This window comes from Bombus terrestris, chromosome 3, assembly GCF_910591885.1.
Source record: "Bombus terrestris chromosome 3, iyBomTerr1.2, whole genome shotgun sequence".
Classification (NCBI taxonomy): domain Eukaryota; kingdom Metazoa; phylum Arthropoda; class Insecta; order Hymenoptera; family Apidae; genus Bombus; species Bombus terrestris.
In genome coordinates this window covers 11,064,800-11,082,965 of record NC_063271.1, presented here as the reverse complement: position 1 = coordinate 11,082,965, position 18,166 = coordinate 11,064,800, and the positions used below count along the sequence as shown (strand labels likewise).

The 18,166-nt window shown below is 30.3% G+C and overlaps 5 protein-coding genes across 6 annotated transcripts; 2 read left to right on the top strand and 3 right to left on the bottom strand.

Annotated features, from left to right (window-relative positions):
* Positions 1-34: 34 nt before the first annotated feature.
* Positions 35-1,851, bottom strand: LOC105667180. Its single transcript, XM_012321144.3, has one exon. It carries the CDS (start codon positions 1,537-1,539, stop codon positions 238-240), a length of 1,302 nt encoding a protein of 433 aa, XP_012176534.1. The 5' UTR covers positions 1,540-1,851; the 3' UTR covers positions 35-237.
* On the bottom strand, positions 1,754-6,215 carry LOC100649085 (pickpocket protein 11). Its single transcript, XM_012321143.3, has 8 exons — positions 5,582-6,215; positions 5,110-5,301; positions 4,839-4,920; positions 4,497-4,736; positions 3,379-3,606; positions 3,055-3,239; positions 2,602-2,729; positions 1,754-1,988 (listed from the first exon to the last, which is right to left on the bottom strand). Exons 1-8 carry the CDS (start codon positions 5,689-5,691, stop codon positions 1,888-1,890), a joined length of 1,266 nt encoding a protein of 421 aa, XP_012176533.1. The 5' UTR covers positions 5,692-6,215; the 3' UTR covers positions 1,754-1,887.
* A 127-nt stretch (positions 6,216-6,342) lies between these two features.
* On the top strand, positions 6,343-8,437 carry LOC100650145 (tRNA pseudouridine synthase-like 1). Of its 2 annotated transcripts, none has more exons than XM_048404250.1 (6): positions 6,343-6,462; positions 6,941-7,078; positions 7,177-7,311; positions 7,379-7,525; positions 7,607-7,841; positions 7,967-8,437. In XM_048404250.1, the coding sequence occupies exons 1-6, from the start codon at positions 6,437-6,439 to the stop codon at positions 8,207-8,209; spliced, it is 924 nt and encodes a 307-aa protein (XP_048260207.1). In that variant the 5' UTR covers positions 6,343-6,436; the 3' UTR covers positions 8,210-8,437. The 2 variants fall into 2 exon arrangements, with proteins under 2 accessions (XP_048260207.1, XP_003394581.2); XM_003394533.4 differs by having other exon boundaries at positions 6,428-6,611.
* LOC105667188 (dual specificity protein phosphatase 19) lies at positions 8,308-9,262 on the top strand. The gene has a single exon (XM_020868652.2). The coding sequence runs from the start codon at positions 8,308-8,310 to the stop codon at positions 8,887-8,889; it is 582 nt and encodes a 193-aa protein (XP_020724311.2). The 3' UTR covers positions 8,890-9,262.
* On the bottom strand, positions 8,973-17,899 carry LOC100650030 (vigilin). The gene is made up of 23 exons (XM_003394532.4): positions 17,840-17,899; positions 17,668-17,735; positions 16,480-16,682; positions 16,187-16,402; positions 15,899-16,105; positions 15,588-15,803; positions 15,321-15,504; positions 14,929-15,243; positions 14,731-14,840; positions 14,494-14,650; positions 13,612-13,787; positions 13,384-13,515; positions 13,150-13,296; positions 12,909-13,067; positions 12,694-12,828; positions 12,373-12,591; positions 12,163-12,298; positions 11,923-12,074; positions 11,711-11,839; positions 11,519-11,629; positions 11,261-11,458; positions 10,925-11,143; positions 8,973-10,842 (listed from the first exon to the last, which is right to left on the bottom strand). The coding sequence occupies exons 3-23, from the start codon at positions 16,639-16,641 to the stop codon at positions 10,621-10,623; spliced, it is 3,702 nt and encodes a 1,233-aa protein (XP_003394580.3). The 5' UTR covers positions 16,642-16,682; positions 17,668-17,735; positions 17,840-17,899; the 3' UTR covers positions 8,973-10,620.
* Positions 17,900-18,166: the final 267 nt, after the last annotated feature.

The window sequence follows — 18,166 nt, the reverse complement described above, 5'->3', positions numbered from 1 at the left end:
ATTTTTTAATGAATTATTTAAACAAATACAGAAATAAGAAAGAACAACTTTTATTTCATAAATTCTATTTATGATATTACTTTCTTGTAAACAATGTCCATATATAAATAATGTACATACAGTGGAACACCGTATAACAATTAATTAATACAATGCGACTTGAATCTTAGAATAAAAAACTTGTCATAAAGTGTGAGTAAGAAAACTTGTTATTATGTAATAAGAAATTTCATACCGTTATGTCGGTTTTGGTAATTTATCTAATCGGAAACTGAACTCAACCAATTCAGTAACAATTTCTGATAATCGTTTTCTATATACCGGATCAATTTTCATTATTTTCAGCACTGTTTCGTTTCTATTTACAAATTCAAACTCATGATAACTGTCAGAATTATTCATAATTTCTGCAGCTACTTTTTCATCCAATAACACAGTCTGGAAACTTATAGCTGCAGTGATTAGAGCACATAGTCTCTGCTCTTCCATCCCTTCGACTAATTCTGACCAAGATGGAACTTTCACAGAAACTGATTTTGTTGATGTCAATATTTCACACAACACACTATAATAATGCTTCAGCATAGCCTCTTCCCACTTTCCTCTAAAATCACGATCAGCACAAAGATACAACAATTGTACCACGTCGTGCGCCAGAGGAGAATATCTTATTAGCTGAAAATCTACCAAAAAACACTTGGGAGGTACTGTGTTACTGAACATCATATTATTCCCCCATAAATCTCCATGACTAATAACATTTCTTTTTGTAGCTGACATTTCTAAGGCTGCGTATACTTCTTCGCAAGCTTTTGGTACCAAACTGGCATCTAGACCAAGGTGTTCAGCTACAGCAACTATGGCATTCACACTTACTTCAAACCACATTCTAGTCTTGCCAGTTTCAGAGAAAGCATTCTCAACGAAAGCATGTGGATATATTTTCTTCAAAGATTTTCCAAGACGTGCTTCCACTAACAGAGAGGATGCATGCATTCTGGCAATGGATGTTAAACTGGATACAATGAGCTCTTTGTCGAATAACATATTTCTCAACGAATAGCCTTTAACACCTAAATCTTCAAATACCAAGAGATTCTCCTTGACCAAGAAACAAGTTGCAGTCCATGGTTCATCTTTATACTCATGATACAGTTGAGGAAATATGTCACGATAGAAGATTTTCTCCTTTAGAAAGACACATTTATCAAGCACGTATTCAGCTTGACTGGGTACATCGTATGGCACGACTTTAACGAAGAAGGACAGGATATCTCTCCCATTTGCGGTTTTGACTTCTACACTGAGCTTCTGGTGTGATCCCAAAAATCCGAGCTTCCCATCAGAATATGATCTCAAGAAGAATTTGTGCACCACTAGGTCGCTGCCTGTTGCATGTTTCACTAAAGCTTGTATATCTTGAAGGGTGAATAAATTTCGATAAGCATCCACATTAGATGGATGTTCGCTGATCGAGTATTCTGGCGCGATTCGAACTTCCAGCTCTGATTTTGACATGGTTGAGGAAATAACTATCATAACGACTGATCCTCTTTATATAAGCAGCTTTCGTTTTTAGACCATAGGTATCTATGATGAATTTACAACAAGGTACTTGTATCTGTTTTTTGACGTGTATATTTACCGACAATCAGTGCTGAGATAAAGCGGCAACGAGACGAAAGATCTGTGCGCCACATGATTCGGATTACGCTACTATCGAGTACGTGTAAACATCGTAATGTTTGCTCTGTTTCTTTATTCTATTAAGCATGCTAAGCCTGTGCAACAGCTAACTTTAACGCTAAAAAAAAGCAATAACTGACACAGTCGCATAAATCGTTCTTTGTCCACGTTCTAATACTTTAATCCATGAAGATTTGAATTTTACGCTATTCTGTCTCGACGAACGAATAACCAATACGGTAACTCGAAGATGCTTAAGATACTGGCACCCATGAAGAGACCAACCGCACTTCCAACAGAAACTAAAAATAACAAACAATCAGATAACGTAACGTTGTAAGACAATATGGTACAAAATGTTTCAGACATTGACAAATTTTAGAAACATAATAATATTTGAAATATCAGAAAAGCTTATTACAAATATAAAGTCAAATTTGTTTGGTTATTGTAATATAATGGATACTAACTTCTCCATTCTAGCTTTATGTCCACACAAATATCAAAAATACAAATTTTCCTACATGGTAATCACAGTAGAGGAATTCCTTTTAAACAATTGATAATCAAGGAAAATAATAATGAGTAATTCAACATACTAATTATTTTACGGTCTGTATATATCTTTATCTCAAAGAGAAAATTTGTTACTTTATAAAATAAATTTTTCTTTTATTCTGACTATGGTTATAATTATATTGGTTGTAATGTTCCATTAATTTATGTAATTATGTTTTCCAAATTGCTTTGTCAATGTCGGATGAACAGCTTGTTCAGTAGTTAATAAAAATAGCGCTGATAATGAAAAGATCTGTAAAAAAAATGCGCGAGAAATATTCTTCCTCTACCTCCATAATATTTTATTACAATTGACTAAATAATTGTTACTATTAATTACTATTGTTAATCGTTTACCTATAACATCTAAAAGATCGTTAACCACATATCGACGATAACGGACCGTTGGATGTGATAGCAAGGTAAAATGAAGTCGTGCATACATTTGACTCGGAGTATCATATTCAGAAGGTTCCAATCGATTTCTGCAATACGAAATACCACTTATACTTAAAGGCATTATAAATTAATTTGTAAACAAATACAGATTAACAGATATTTTGTGTCCAATATAGTGCTTAGAAGAGATAAAATAATTACTTTCAAAAGAGTGAGTGCTACGTTGTACGATACAAGCGATCTTAGGATATTTTAATATTTTCAAGATATTCTACGTTAATTGTATTTCAGTTAATGCCTTTCTTCAACTCCACAAGTGCGTTCAAACGTGTTCATACATAAAATAAAGGGAACTATACTATCTCATGCAAAACCTTCGATGCGAGCATAATATTTTTATAGGATTCGTACACAAGCAACAAAGTCCCTTCGCAATCCGGAAGACATCCTTCGTCTCTGAGCGATTGCAAGTCGATATTCGTTTTATTGGCTATTATACAGATCGTCTCGGTGCCGTTGCAAGCTCTTGCCCCTTGGGGTACGAGATAATAAAAATTCACGCACCCGCAGAGCTTTATCATTCGTTCTATAATTACCTAGCGATAAATACCACTTAATTTATTAGTGCCGACGTAAGACTGTAAATCATGCTCCGTCGGCCAACAATGAGGAAGGATTATTGCATATTCGAAAACACATCGGTGTAGTTATGACGAAAAAGAAAGATTGACGTACTTCCAGATAGCACGAGTCGCTACTGTAAATGTTAAATAGATTGTTCGGTCGTATTTCGTCGCGAAACCGACAGCCCCTGTGCTCAGCAGCAATATTCTTCACGCCAACCTCGTTGAACGTGTCTTTCATTATGAACTCGACTCGGGTCGTTCTTCCGGCTTTTATACGTATCTCGTCCATCCCCACATTGTTAAGCATTGGTAACTTCAAATTATTCAAAAGATGTACCTGTGGGTGTATAATTTTTGTATCGAGTATTTCTCTCCTTTTTATTTTGAAACAGTATTATAGTAAAACTAATATAGTAATTTATAACAGGCTCTCTAGTTTGATTTATAAAGTAATACGTACCATTTTGTGCATTGAACTTATAATTAAAAACTACTTTTGAAGAAACATGTTTGATTAGTATTAAATTTTAAATGATGCATGCCTTTAACTAATTGTCTCCAGGATATAAGAAGGATCAAATTTTATCAATTTGTGTTTCTTTAAAGCTGCTTGATGATTCATTAATGGTGTATTGTATATCATATGAACGCGTCCTTAGATAATTGATAAAGCTAACTGTAATGCACATGGAACATTTTATCAAAAGATCAGACTATGTTTAGATACTTTAAATCTTTGTTTACATATTTGCTTTGACTTTAAAAAAAAAAACTTAATTACGCGCTGCCGTATTTCTTTAAGGATAACTGTAACTCCCTGACCAATACTTCCTTTTGGATCACCCAATACTGTTCCCTCTATTGTTTACTCTTCGAAAAACACATGAGGAAGTGATTTGCTTGTTTAAGTATTAAATTAATGACCGAATTATAGCTAAGATTTTTTAAATAAAATTAACATTAAATTAATTAACTCGTTAACCAACCTTTTAAGTAGGGCGAGTTAAGCCGTCACTCAGATATTATTAGATATAACAACTTTTTATTTATAGATCTATTTTTAGTGCTGTTTTTATTAAAAATTAAGTATATCATGTTTATATCTACAAAGACTAAAATCGAGCCAACTAAAATTAATTTGTTTTCATTAAGTTCTAATTCTATAATTATACTAGTTTTTTTATTAAAAGGTGATCCAGAAATATTGTTAAAAAAACAAGTACGAACTGTGAATCCAGCGAAAAGATATCTCTTCATCTTTGCATCTAGTCGAATATCGACGATAAGATCGCCGTACTTCACGGTGCGATTCACGAAGAAACGTACACCGGGTTTCAAATGGAACGTATTCATCGCGATGCAATATCCCACGCCAGTTTTCCTCAGTTCCTGAAATTCAGTGCAGCAGTCGAATTTTACGTTGTTCCACGTGCATTCCGCCAAGAATTCTTCGCAAGGAACACGCATCTGCAATAAATAAAGGTTAAGAGATACATGTTTGCAGTATTTCAACTTTAGCGCTCGATAAGTGTGATATATCTAACTGCAAGAAAATTAATAATCATTTACCTCTTGATAAAGAGACAAAAGATCTTCCGTCGATGCACGGAGGAAATTCGGGTTGGAATAATTAGTGAACAATCCCGGGTTTCTTAAAAAAAGCACAGATATCATTTAGAAAATAACAAATTTTTTATATTTTAATTCGTAATATAAATAATTACTATTTCAAATATAATAATATTTTAAATTGCTTAATAGTAGTACAAATTCCCTGTAATTAAATTTTAATCATAATGTAAAATGAGAAAATATTTCTTAAACTAAAATTTTAACGTACCTTTTGAAATATTTTTTAATGGCGGAAGTGGAAGTAATGCAAAAAGCAACCGTAGGAAAGGGTGTTTGCCAATCAACATATGTAGTCTCGGTAGTTAAAGCAACAGGATATTGAATGTAATTTCTCACTACATCCTTAATCATATTTGCACAACCGTACCAAGACAGTGCACAAAAAATTAGCCAAAATAATCTGTAAAGTTAGTTAGTTAAGTTAGTTAGTAAGTTAGTTAGTAAAGTAAAGTTAGTTAGTAAGTTAGTTAGTAAAGTAAAGTTAGTTGTAAAAATGTAAAGTTCCTTCGTCATTATTTAGTTAAAATTATTTCTATCCCACTATATTAATTGTATATTTCATATTATAAATTTTCAATCTACATGAAAAAAGAAGGGAAACTTAAAGCATTGCATCGGTACATATTAATAGTGTTAATTGTGATTTTTATAAATAATGATTTTTAAATAGACGCGTTTACCTTTCTATGTACGAAAGCTGATCGTTCACAAGATATTTAACACCGTGGATAGTACAATTTGTTAAATATTGTTTGATAATTTTCCACCACCAAACGAATTTTGCCTTCATTGTTGTGCTAAACTAACGTACTAGATTGAACTAATCGAATTAAATAAACTGCTTTCTTAATTATAAACGAATCGATTAAATATGGTACGAGTTATTTCATAAATTATACAAACATTTTGATTTAATCACTGGATGCATGCATAAGTTTATGATTATTTTATTACGCGAGCTGAGCTTGTTTCATGCATTATTTTATATCTTTAGGGATCAATTGAATAGAATATTTCACTTTTATGTTGTTTCATTTTTATTGCAGCAAGTATAGATCATTTAAACTAAATTGAATAAGTTAACAAAAAATTGATAATAATTCGATAAGAATGGACAAAAATAATTCGATAAAAAATAAATTTTGTAAAAAGAAATATCAATTTCCCTTCTCGTTATGTTCTTTCCTTTTACCAATATATATGTACATATATGGAAATATTAATGTATTTTCATAATAATAAATTATAACGAATAGTAGTAGTAATAGTGAAAGTATTTGTTTCTCCATCCGTACATTAGTCAATGTTTCAGATATAATATTAGCCTGGTATAGTCCAACAAGTACATAAAATATACAAAAACTAAATTGTAACAAATATATGAATTAAAAATTTCTTAATAATAAATAATTATTGATGTATTTTTTTATATTACATTTATTTCATTTTTATTCTCTAAGTATACATTTTGCAGACATGTAATAGGTATTTACAAACATGTAATACGTGCACATGGTAGTGGAGTACCGGTAAATATGTATACATGTGCGTATATTTTGAGGTTAGCTATTCGAAGATAAGATGTAATAAATTTTACTAATTATTGTTCAATTTATACTAAGTAATTGAAAATACACGTTGCATTTGTTTTAAATTTAAAAAAATGACAAGATATTTTATTAAATTTTCATATCTTGGTACACTATACAGGTACAATTAATCATATCATTTATAATCATAATCATATATCTATTTTTAATAATTTATATTGAACTCACATTCATGTTTGAAATTACTTCTAAAAAATTATATTTTCTGTATTTCTATACAGATTACAGTAGATAAAGAATAAAATGTGAGATTTAAAAATGAAATTTTCTATAATACCAGTTTTTAAGACATTAGAATACAAATTATGTGTAAATACATATATATTTTTTTTCTATAATATCAGTTTTTAAGATATTAGAATACAAATTATGTGTATATATATGTAAAATACGTATCCTTTATTACTTTTATTTTATTTGTATATTTAGTGGAATGCAAAAAAATATAGTTAAAAATACAAATATTCAGATATATGATATTGATACCATTCAAGGTGCTATAGAAAGTGCTTTTTCAACATTGATTCCAAAATGTGCAGTGTGGCCAAGATTAACTTGTTGTAGTAGGTAATGTTTCTACATATTGTCAATTTTATTTAATATTATATTGTAAGGTATTAATGATATACAGGTATGTGATTAATATTGGTGAAACAAATTTATAGAACAGATCATGGTGTACATGCGATACATAATTTAGCTCACATTGATGTAAAAAATAAATATAGTACTATTTACAATCCTGTCGAGGCACTTAGATATGTTAATCGGTATCTTATTAACTGCAGTCACAATATAAGGTAATCAAATATTTAATAATTCCTATATTTTTTTAATCATTAAAAATTAATAATATATCGTTTTAAGGGTATTGGAAGCAATTCCAGTAAAGAATACATTTCATGTAAGAAAATGTGCAAATTCTAGAACTTATCTTTATAGAGTTCTGAGAGCTAAGAATAAAAATGATCACAAAATTCCTATAATAGAAATGGATCATTGTCTGCATCTTAAGTATAACTTATATCTATGGACAATGTTTAGTGTTTTATAAATTAAAAATTTGTTATCAATCTTATGAAGTATTTGTTATAGGTCAGATACTTTTGATCCTGAAAGAATAAAACGTGCAATACAACTTTTTATGGGAACAAAAGATTTCAGAACATTTTCTGCAAAAACTATATCAAACAAACCAATTAAGTATGTAAGGAATTTGTACAGTTTAACTTTTGAGAAAGGTTCTCCACTTATGCCATTTGATCCTCTCTCTGAAAATTTTGAATTTTGGGAATTTAAATGTTCAGCAAAATCTTTTCTATATAAGCAGGTATAATTAACAAATTTTATTTTATATAAGAGAGAATGTATATAATGTACATTACAATAGATGTGTTAATAATATTAATACTTTTATTTGCAATATGTGTGCTTTTCTAATAAATTATTTTGTAGGTTAGGCGAATTGTAGGTACTTTAATTGCTTTAGGTACAGGTCAAATAACAGAAAAAGATATAGTTGTAATGTTACAAGTTCCTGGCCATCACAATTTTCTACCTATTTTACGGGCAGCCCCATCAAATGGTTTATACCTTTTGGATGTAGGATATAACCAAGAGTACTTAGATGAACATATTATAAAATATAAAATATCCGATAATGGAATAGTCATACCATTAGATGAAACCGAAGTATAATATACATCTAGGAATGTATACAAATATCACCAAATAATATTTTTTAGTCAATTCAATTATTTTTTTTTCTTTTTAAGTACTAGCAAAGTACATTGACAATGGACCTAAACAGTCTAATAAGAAGTAAAAAATTACAATTAAAAAAATGCAAGACTATTGTAACCAACACACTTGGTCAAAAATATGTAGAGATTGATGGAATAAACACAGAATTATCCTCTACTGCTACACCATTTGTCATAGATGATAGACCAGACTTACAGATTGCACATGTAATACAAGGACTATTCCTAAGTTCCCAAGATCCTGTTGTAAGCAAAGAAATCTTGCAAAAGCGTAAAATTCGTCATGTTTTAAGCATTGGTATTGATGCATCAGTAAAATTTGATGACATCAAATATTATTATTGTGACTTGTTAGATTTACCTGAGTCTGATTTACTCTTAGCAATTAAGAAATGCATTAAAATCATACACGAACATCGTGATGAAAATATTCTTGTACATTGTAATGCTGGTGTATCTCGCTCACCAGCAATTGTTATATCTTATATAATGGCTTATGAAAAAGTATCTTACGATGATGCGTATAATAAAGTAAAAAGTGTAAGAAGTTGTATTAAACCTAATGAAGGATTTGTACAGCAATTAAAAAAAGCACAACTTTCAAATATATTATAGTAGATAATTACAAATGTATTGTATTAAAATTTATAAAATTTAAAGTTATTACTGTAGAGAATAAAAGGAAAAAAATAACACTATTTTAACAATAGATTAATTATGTATATATATTGTTACAGTAGAATTCATGTATCATGACATGTGTACAGAGAATATTATTTCATAATTACAATTACTTTGTATTTATAATTCATTAGAAAAGGTACATTCATGCACAGCATCTATCAAATTTTTAGCCAAAACTAAGCATATTAAAATTGCTAATTCTGGCATTTTTGTATAAACCATGCATTGGAGATGACATAAGTCGTCGTACCAAGTTTTATAAAAATTACTGTAAATCTAAAAAATATAGATGAATTTCTGTATACACGATAGTATCTATTATTTTATTTGTGATAGTAGTATATTATTGTACGTGTAGTACAATAGCTATCATATTGATTATATATATAATAATAATAATAATAATAATAATAATAATAATAATAATAATAATGTAATTATTATCAATATTTATATAGTGTATACATATATATATGTGTGTGTGTGTATATATATATATATATGTATATTTATATATAATTATGTATAATCTAATATTCACATTCCTCCAACAATTGAAATGAGCTGTCTTGAAGAAAATAGACAAGGCACTTGAACCGAATATCTTTTTCTTAGCTAGTTGGCCTCATAAATAGTAGAATGCAAAAATTTGCACATCATACAGCAAACAGTAAAATAGAAAGAATAAATAAAATTAGCTATTCAAAGAATACGACGTATCGCTTGCATTATAAATATTCATGATTCTTTTCTTTTAATAACGCCAATGATCTCGTGTCTCGTCTTTGATGACTGCACAAGAACAGTACAAAAATAGCAAGGCCTTCTAAAGATTATGTTCCCCAATGCACATTAAATCCAGCATTTAATAATATACATGACCATATTTATCTTTTGTTGGCAGATTCATTCGCCATATAGCGCAGTGAAATTTGACGAGTATAAAGCGATCTTATTAATTATACTAGCTATAAAAAAAAGCAGGAAATTATATCTAGGAACGTTTTCCTTAGAAAGACCTTAAAGTTTCACATTTCGCAAAAAAGTTGTGTAGACTCTAATATCATTATAATGTGGTTCAAAAACAGTTCCACTTAAGTCCAACATAACAAAAAATGCAATTTATATGTACAAAAAATATAAATAAATTAACAAAACATGCTTGGTTAAACGCAAACGCATTTAACCACGCAATCCATACGGATAGAGACAATCTGAGATATATATAATATACATAAAAAATTAGTTCCTACGAAGCCACAGTCTTAAGTACAACATATCTGTACCTGAAAGGCATATCAGCAGCAATAAAAGTTATGAAGAAATCGGATGTTTCTTTAACAAAGGAAATTACGCGCAATTTGCGTCTGACTGTATGTGTGAATATTTCTAACATGGCAATCAACCTAAAATCATGCGTTACAGTTACAGATACATAGGTAATTAGTATATGAACTGTAAATATAAACACCATCGTCAAACGTTATGTAGTAAACCAGTATCAGAGTCCAATAGAGTGGCCAGGTCGTATGCAGCAACATCAGTAATGGAACAGGGAACCACCTAGCACTAATGTATGTACCCTTCTGTATGGTTTGTCAGAGGAAAGTTACCATATAATGTTATCTTATATGTTTCATTGATTTTTACATTATTTAAGTATTAACGTTTCACACCCCAAGGACCATCAGGATTAGTTACAGGTACGTGAGAATATCCGGCAAATTGCGGAAATTCTTCAACGCTAGCGGTGTTCGGAGCACTTTGTTGTTGCTGTTCCCAAGGTCCTCCTTTCACTACAAACCCGGAATTTCCAGAATTTCTTTCGTCGCGTTGAGGTGAACGTAAATTTTCGCGGTACTCATTTTCTATAACATCTTGGATCTGAAATTTAATAAATACTATATAAAGAGAATCTTTTTTTATCATTATAAAAATTTGTATATATATTTAGTAGTGAACTTACATATTCTTCTTCTAAATTCAATAAACGATCTTTTGCATCAGCTACATTTTCTTCCGTACCCACAATTGTTACAATATTGGGATCAGGATCAGTTTTCCTTGGAAATTTAATATCAACTTTAAATTCATCCATTATTTTACGAATATTTCTTCCTTTCGAACCGATTAAACGCGAATGCACAGCAGCATTTATATGCACTTCTTCTTTCGTCAAGTCATTCTAAATTATACGAAAAAAGTAGTTTTCATTAATAATCATTATATACAAAAAGTGATATTTTAATAAAAAATATTGATTTAAAAAGAAAATGATATTTTAGACAAATAATATACTTACTAATTCGTTAACAATTTTCATGATATCGTCCCTTGCGGTGCAAGCATTTTTTTCATAACCAATGATTGTAATGATATGTTCTTCTGGATCACCTTTACGTGGAAAATTAATTTGAACATCATGTTCACTACGTATTTTATTAATCACGGTCCCTTTTCGTCCTATTATCTTTGGATGATATTCTGGATCAACTTCAATCTAAAATAAAATGCGTTGTTTTATTTTAAAATGTTTATTTATAAATATAAACAAACGTACCTTTAATTCGAACGATTTTAAAGCTCTATCTTGACGTTCAGCTTCCAAAGCTTTACACTTATCGAGTATAGCTTGTTTTGCATTTTCAACACACGGTGGTGTTCCAGAAATCTAAATAGAATATAATATTAGTCTAACATTAAGCAGTACATTAATGTTACGCTTTGATATTAAACATTATATCGCATATACCTTAATATAATCAAGTTTTTCCTCCGCTGGAGATAACATGATATGAACATCATATGTATTCATTAGTTCCCGCACATCACGACCCTTTTGACCTATTATAGAGCGATGAAGATCAAACGGCACCTCCACCTAAAAATAATATTATAATTTATGCAACTTTTCGTCATTTGTCAAATTATTTGATATGTAAATTCATCAATAAAAGTACTAACTTCTATCGTAATCGGTACTAGATCAAGCAACGCTTGTTTAGCAGCAGCTACATTCTCTGGTTGCCCAGTAATGCGAATAACATCACACGCTGGAACAGTTTCGGGAACTTCACCATTCTCACCGTTCATTTGTTCTGCTACACGCTGTTCATCTAAAATATGAATATTCCAATCAAAAACTTGTAACTCTAAACTGGTAACATTCCTGTAACCCTTCTAAAGGAAATTATTTATACCAACCATATGTATCCCGATCAGGGAATTTAATTTGTACATCATACTCGGATGTAATCATCTGCACTTTACGTCCCTTTGCTCCCATAATTGTACGATGATGTTTTTGAGGTATTATGCATTCTTCTGTTACCATTGATTCCTAGGAAACAACACACATAATTTATGTATAAAATAATTACAAAATTAAAAGAAACAAGAAGACACAAAACTTACCAATTCTTGTACAATTTCACGCATTCGTTGCTTCGCTGCTTCTATACATTCATGTGATCCTTTTAAAATTACTCGATCACTATCGACGCCAGCTCTCGGAAATGAAATTTGTACTCCTCCATATTCATCTGCAATACGATGTAATACACCTCCTCTCCGAGCAACAAAATGTCTATGATGCTTCGGATCAATGCGAATTTCACCTTCAGTAATATTATCCTATAAAACAGATGAAACATAAACAATAATTTGATCCAAATAATGAAGAATAATTTTAAGTTAAAGCGAATTTTAACATAATTAAAGATATTAAAGACTTACGATTTCGCTAATTGTAGCTTCTAGTTCAGCTTTAGCTTTTTCAACAGCCTCTTTCTTTCCCATAATTGTAATTATTTCCTTATCCTGATCTGCTTCCGTTGGGAATATTATACGTGCCCCTGTGGATTCTCTTATCTAGAATAAATAAAGCCTGATAAATTATAATTAATATATAATTATGTAATATAAGATATGCAATAAGTTAGCTCACAAACCTTTTTAATATTGGCACCATTCTTCCCAATAAGGAATTTATGATGTTGTATTTTGGCACGTACTTCAACTGAATAACTAGACAATTGTTTTTCATTTGTAAGCTCAAGCAATTGTTGTTTTGCCTTTTCAACATCTTCTTTAGGCCCCCTAATAGTTACCTATAAAAACACAACTAGATTAATGTTGATAGTATTAGACAGTATTAGATTTAGTGTTGATAGTTTAAATTAAACTCTTTACCTTATCACTTCGACTCTCTACTGTAGGAAATTTAATTGCCACACCACCACAATCTTCCATAATAGAGTGAATTAATTTTCCACCAGTACCAATAAGAGAATTGTAAAACTTTGGTGGGATTACTATCTCATCCATAATAATATTGGCCTAATGTAAAACATTTACTCAATGCAATCACACAATTAACAACTTTTATACACAATTAACAATTTTTATAAACGATATAAACATTACCAATTCATTTTGTATTTTTTGAATCATTTCTTTAGCTTTTTCTGCATTCTCTTTCTTGCCAGTGATGGTTATAACATCGCTTTTCTCACCTTCGGCAGGTAAATCGATTTTAGTTTGTGTTTCTTCTCTGATCTAAATTATAAATACGGACAATTATTTTATTTATAATTTATGTTTTAAGGTAATAATTACGCATGAATAAGTAAGATAAGATATTTGAATACCAACTTTACGAATGTTGACTCCACCTTTTCCAATGACAAACTTATGGAACTGCTTGAAAATAGGTACCTCTAAGACATGATTACTTTCATTGAGTTCTTTTACTAATTTCATTAAATATTTATGGCACTTATCTACATCCTCTTTAGGCCCTCTAATTTTTACTATATCTCCTTTTTCACCTGTAAATAAACAATTTGTTTAATTATTTCTTTTAGGTCTTTCTACATTTTCTTTTTTATAAGTATAATGTAGTATCATGGATGAGGGATCTAGGGGGTGTTGTGCGAATTATAAACAAGCGGTTGCTGAGCATGTGCGTTGTGGGGCTAAGACAAGGGGTTGCTGAGGTACGATAAACGAATCAACAGAAGTATGAGTTGAGAAGCCAGAAAGTGCGGATTGCGTTGTCGAGATAGTGTTGTTAGCGTTGTTGAGAGAGAGTTGAATCTGTGTTGACGAGAGTTGTTAATTAATTATCTAGTTGTCTTAATTATAATACGTTGTTACGATTAGTTCATGTTAAATAACCATTGTTTCCTGTTTAATTAACATCTAATCTATTTATTACTAATAAACTAATTATTATAGTTTACGATACTATAATAATATTACTACCCCTAAAATTATAACTTTTATATAAAATATACAGATCTTGAAGATAGGATTCCTTTTACTATAACTTTTTAATAACTTTTAAGTTAGTGGTCTCATATTTAAAGCAACGAAAATATGCTACAATAGAAAATGATAAATATGACCTACACTCTAAATATGCATACTGAGCTCTTATTGGCTGAATGCCAACAAAAGCCGAGGTCTTTCAAATGTTTGTACCTGGCATAAATCCGAGTTCTAGTTATTGCATACATATATCACGCTACATACCTGGACCAGGAATAGTGATCTGTACTTGATTGAACTTATCTCTAATTTCTTTAATATTATCTCCCTTATTTCCAATAATACTACGATAATAACGATGATCTATTATTACATCTTTCTCTTTTTCATTCTCCAACTTTTTCACCATTTCTACTAACTCCTGTAACAAATCGGAAATATTACAACACAAAAAATTTAATTTATGTGTTATTCATAGAGCATAAAAGAAGTATTACAAACCGTTTGAGCTTTGAGCACACCAGCAAGATTTCCTTCAATACGAATTACGTTACTACCATCATTCTCAGAAATATTAATTACAACACCTGTTCCTTCTTTTACTCGGTTTACTATAAAAAATGTATTTAAAAAATAGAAAAACATAACTAAAATTTTAATACAAAATATGTCACATAACATAAATTTCAAAGAACTTACCATTACATCCATTCTTTCCAATAATATGTTTATAAAATCTAGGATCAACATTTAATTCTGTAAAAGTGAGCTTAGATATAAGATCACTAGCCATCACTTGAAGTTCATTTTGTGCTTTTTCTACTTCTTCAGGAGGACCTTCGATTTTGATTTTATCTTCTTTTCCAGTGAACTCTACATTCACTTTTGGCATTTCTTGCGTAATACGTTTAATATTAACTCCTTTCCTTCCTATTATATATTTATGAATCCAAACAGGTGCTTTCACCACAGCTGTACGAACACTATTCGCTTTTTCATATACTTTATTTAATGCTATAATATTTGGTTAAGAAATGGATTAAAATAAAACAATATTATAATTATTTAAAAGATCATAAGTTCCAAATTACCTTGACCAAGCTTTTCCTGAGGTCCACGAAGAGTAATAGTTCCTGTAGGAGAATCTGATGCAGGCATTTCTACGCTCACACCAGTTACTTGCAATATCTCTGCTATTGTACTACCACGTGGACCAATGACGTATTTGTGCTGAGATTTTGGAACTTCAACTGATACTATTGCACATCTCTTTTCCTAAATCAGAAATGCGGGTTTAATTCTGAAATATATATAGACCAATTTGTGCTTAATAATAATTTTTATCTAATCATTCATACCATATCTCTATAAATGTCTTCAATTTTTTGTTTTGCTGCTAAAACACCTTCTTTTTCACCTGCAATGGTGATTTCATCTTCTTGAACAGAAGCAGGGGGAATATTAATTCGAGCACCAGTGTCTGCCATCATTGCAATGAGATTCTCATTATGTGCACCATGTATGAATGGATGATATATTTTTGGCACAGATATTCTTTCAAATGCTTTTCTTGACTAATGAAAAAAACGATTGTTATATAAAATAATATAACCATATTATTTTTTCACTACAATTTAAATATAAAGTAATTAAAATATAGTACTCTTACCTGTTCATCTGAAATCACTCTAATTTCATGCTCAGCCTTTTCTATTCCTTCTTTAGTTCCTGTAATAGTTATTGTATCTGACTGATCTTGCACAGGTGGAACATTTATCTTTGTTGCAGTTGTTTTTTCTAGATCTTTTAGACGCTGCCCCTGTTTTCCAAGAATCCAACGATGATGATCCTTAGGAATGCTAATCTGTTTGCTTGCCTGCAGCATTCAAGTAAAAATTTCAAGTTTTTACAAATTGCTATTCTAATTTTAATATTAAATTTATTTATAATATGTAACCTGCGTCTGAAATGTTGTTAAAATTCGACGCTTGGCTTCCAACACTTGATTTTGTTTACCAGTTATTAGGAATGTTAGAGACTGATCTTTTGATGTAGCTATTTCAATGATTGTATTTGTCTCTTTCATTATTGTTTTACATGTACGTATGGATTCACGTTCTCCAAATTTGTCACTATGATCAAATTTGCGTTCCTCCCCAGGTACACGAAACATCTAAATAACAAAATAATAGCAATGAAATATACAACTATAAAGGAAGTATACATGTGTTAAAACTAAATAATTTGTACCTGTGTAATAGTTATACGTCCAAGTTGTAAATTATTATTTATAGAGAAAATATTTAATTTTCCTGAACTTGAACTGGCTGACTCAGGAAGAACTGGGAATGTCTCATCATAGGTAGGTGGCTCATAGGCCGTTCCCTCTTCCATTACTGACTGCTGCTGCATGTTGGGGTTGTCCTGTTTCGTGCCAAGTCCTTACAGTAGCACTGTAATCAATAATTATTAATATATTTCTTAGATTACACATAAAATAACAAGCAATTTATTGAATAATACTTTAATTTTTAAATCTGAAATACATAAATTAAATTGCACTCAATTCAAAACAAAAAACAGAAAATTACTTAATCTAATTCATTATCAAATTTATTTACAATATTTATTAACACTTACATTTATATTACATGAAATCACATACAATGGATTGGGAATCATAGTTGTGTAAATTAAGATTTTAAGAAATTGGATTCAGTAGTATATTTCAATTCTTAAAAATATAATAGTAATATAGCATAATTACTAAATGCAGAGTTTTTCATGACTTACACCATTATGATCCTCAGCTCTCCATATATGTATAATTTCATCACTTAAACTGATCATTTGATAACATTAAACAAATATATAAAGTGTAAATATAAATGAAAAAGAAAATGACGGAAGGAGTATGAAAAAAATATAACATATATATTATTACAGGAATTTGAACGTTGAAAAATTTCTTTATAAAATTCCCGTTTAATATCGTCTTCTAACATAGATTCTTACTTAATGATTTCGAGGCTGACAAATGTAGTAAGAATTGGCAGACAGCGATAGACATTCGTGACGATTAATATATTAAACGGGAAATGGGAAAACGGATTTAAGTTAAATGCCAGCATGTCAATGACCACGGAGTAGTTGAGCTAGTGACCACCATATGGAATGAAGTATTCACTTGACACGTCACAAGATCGCTAACCTTTTCGAAATGAATGCATGCACGTTACATAGATCAAAAATAATGTTTGCGTATTTCTACATCGAAATAAGAAATAGGTAATCTAAGGCTGTTGTTATATTCAGATAGAGGAAGACAGGAAGAGAAAAGAGATGAAAATACATAGACAGAAAATGAGAGAGAGAGAGACAGAGACAGAGAGTTTCGTATGGGCAGTCACGACATATCACGAAATACATAATACTTACTCTACCGTAATAAAGAAATCCGGCCAAGTAATAAACGTGTATTACGAAGCCAGTTTATTAGTTATTGCCTGAAACATTTGGAAATTCACGGATATTAGACACCGAGATGACCACTTAATCTAATTTAATTATCATTGGGCAAGTAATTGTCCACTACTCTCACGAAACGTACGTCTTTCCTTACCGGTAACGCAAAGTGAAATGCGATAAATAGGTACTAGCTGGCTTGCAGAAAGTTACTATAATGCAGAGATGTCAAGCAGCATTCTCATTGCAAACCTTAGAATACAAATAACGCTAGTAAAGTTGTATTTCACAAAAAAATGTTTACACTTTTACACCTCTTTTTACGTAAAAACTACCTATCGATACTTAAAATAAATGAAAAAATTTACTTGTTAGGAATTCTGAAGAATAAATACATTCGTGTTTTCATACACAATGCCAAATGTTTAATTTTTATAATGATGAAGTAAAAACTTTTTGTTTAATTATTGTA

Excerpts from the sequence above, each read along its gene's own strand:
- LOC105667180 (XM_012321144.3), bottom strand. The coding sequence starts at position 1,539 with ATGATAGTTATTTCCTCAACCATGTCAAAATCAGAGCTGGAAGTTCGA.
- LOC100649085 (XM_012321143.3), bottom strand. The coding sequence starts at position 5,691 with ATGAAGGCAAAATTCGTTTGGTGGTGGAAAATTATCAAACAATATTTA. Across the intron at positions 5,302-5,581 it reads CAGCTTTCGTACATAGAAAG|ATTATTTTGGCTAATTTTTT; the intron begins GTAAACGCGTCT and ends CTAACTTTACAG. Across the intron at positions 2,730-3,054 it reads GAAGGGACTTTGTTGCTTGT|AAATCGATTGGAACCTTCTG; the intron begins GTACGAATCCTA and ends TTCGTATTGCAG.
- LOC100650145 (XM_003394533.4), top strand. The coding sequence starts at position 6,565 with ATGACAAGATATTTTATTAAATTTTCATATCTTGGTACACTATACAG. Across the intron at positions 6,612-6,940 it reads TATCTTGGTACACTATACAG|TGGAATGCAAAAAAATATAG; the intron begins GTACAATTAATC and ends TTGTATATTTAG. Across the intron at positions 7,312-7,378 it reads AACTGCAGTCACAATATAAG|GGTATTGGAAGCAATTCCAG; the intron begins GTAATCAAATAT and ends TATCGTTTTAAG.
- LOC105667188 (XM_020868652.2), top strand. The coding sequence starts at position 8,308 with ATGGACCTAAACAGTCTAATAAGAAGTAAAAAATTACAATTAAAAAAA.
- LOC100650030 (XM_003394532.4), bottom strand. The coding sequence starts at position 16,641 with ATGCAGCAGCAGTCAGTAATGGAAGAGGGAACGGCCTATGAGCCACCT. Across the intron at positions 13,297-13,383 it reads AAAAAATACAAAATGAATTG|GCCAATATTATTATGGATGA; the intron begins GTAATGTTTATA and ends GTTTTACATTAG. Across the intron at positions 13,068-13,149 it reads TAGAGAGTCGAAGTGATAAG|GTAACTATTAGGGGGCCTAA; the intron begins GTAAAGAGTTTA and ends GTGTTTTTATAG.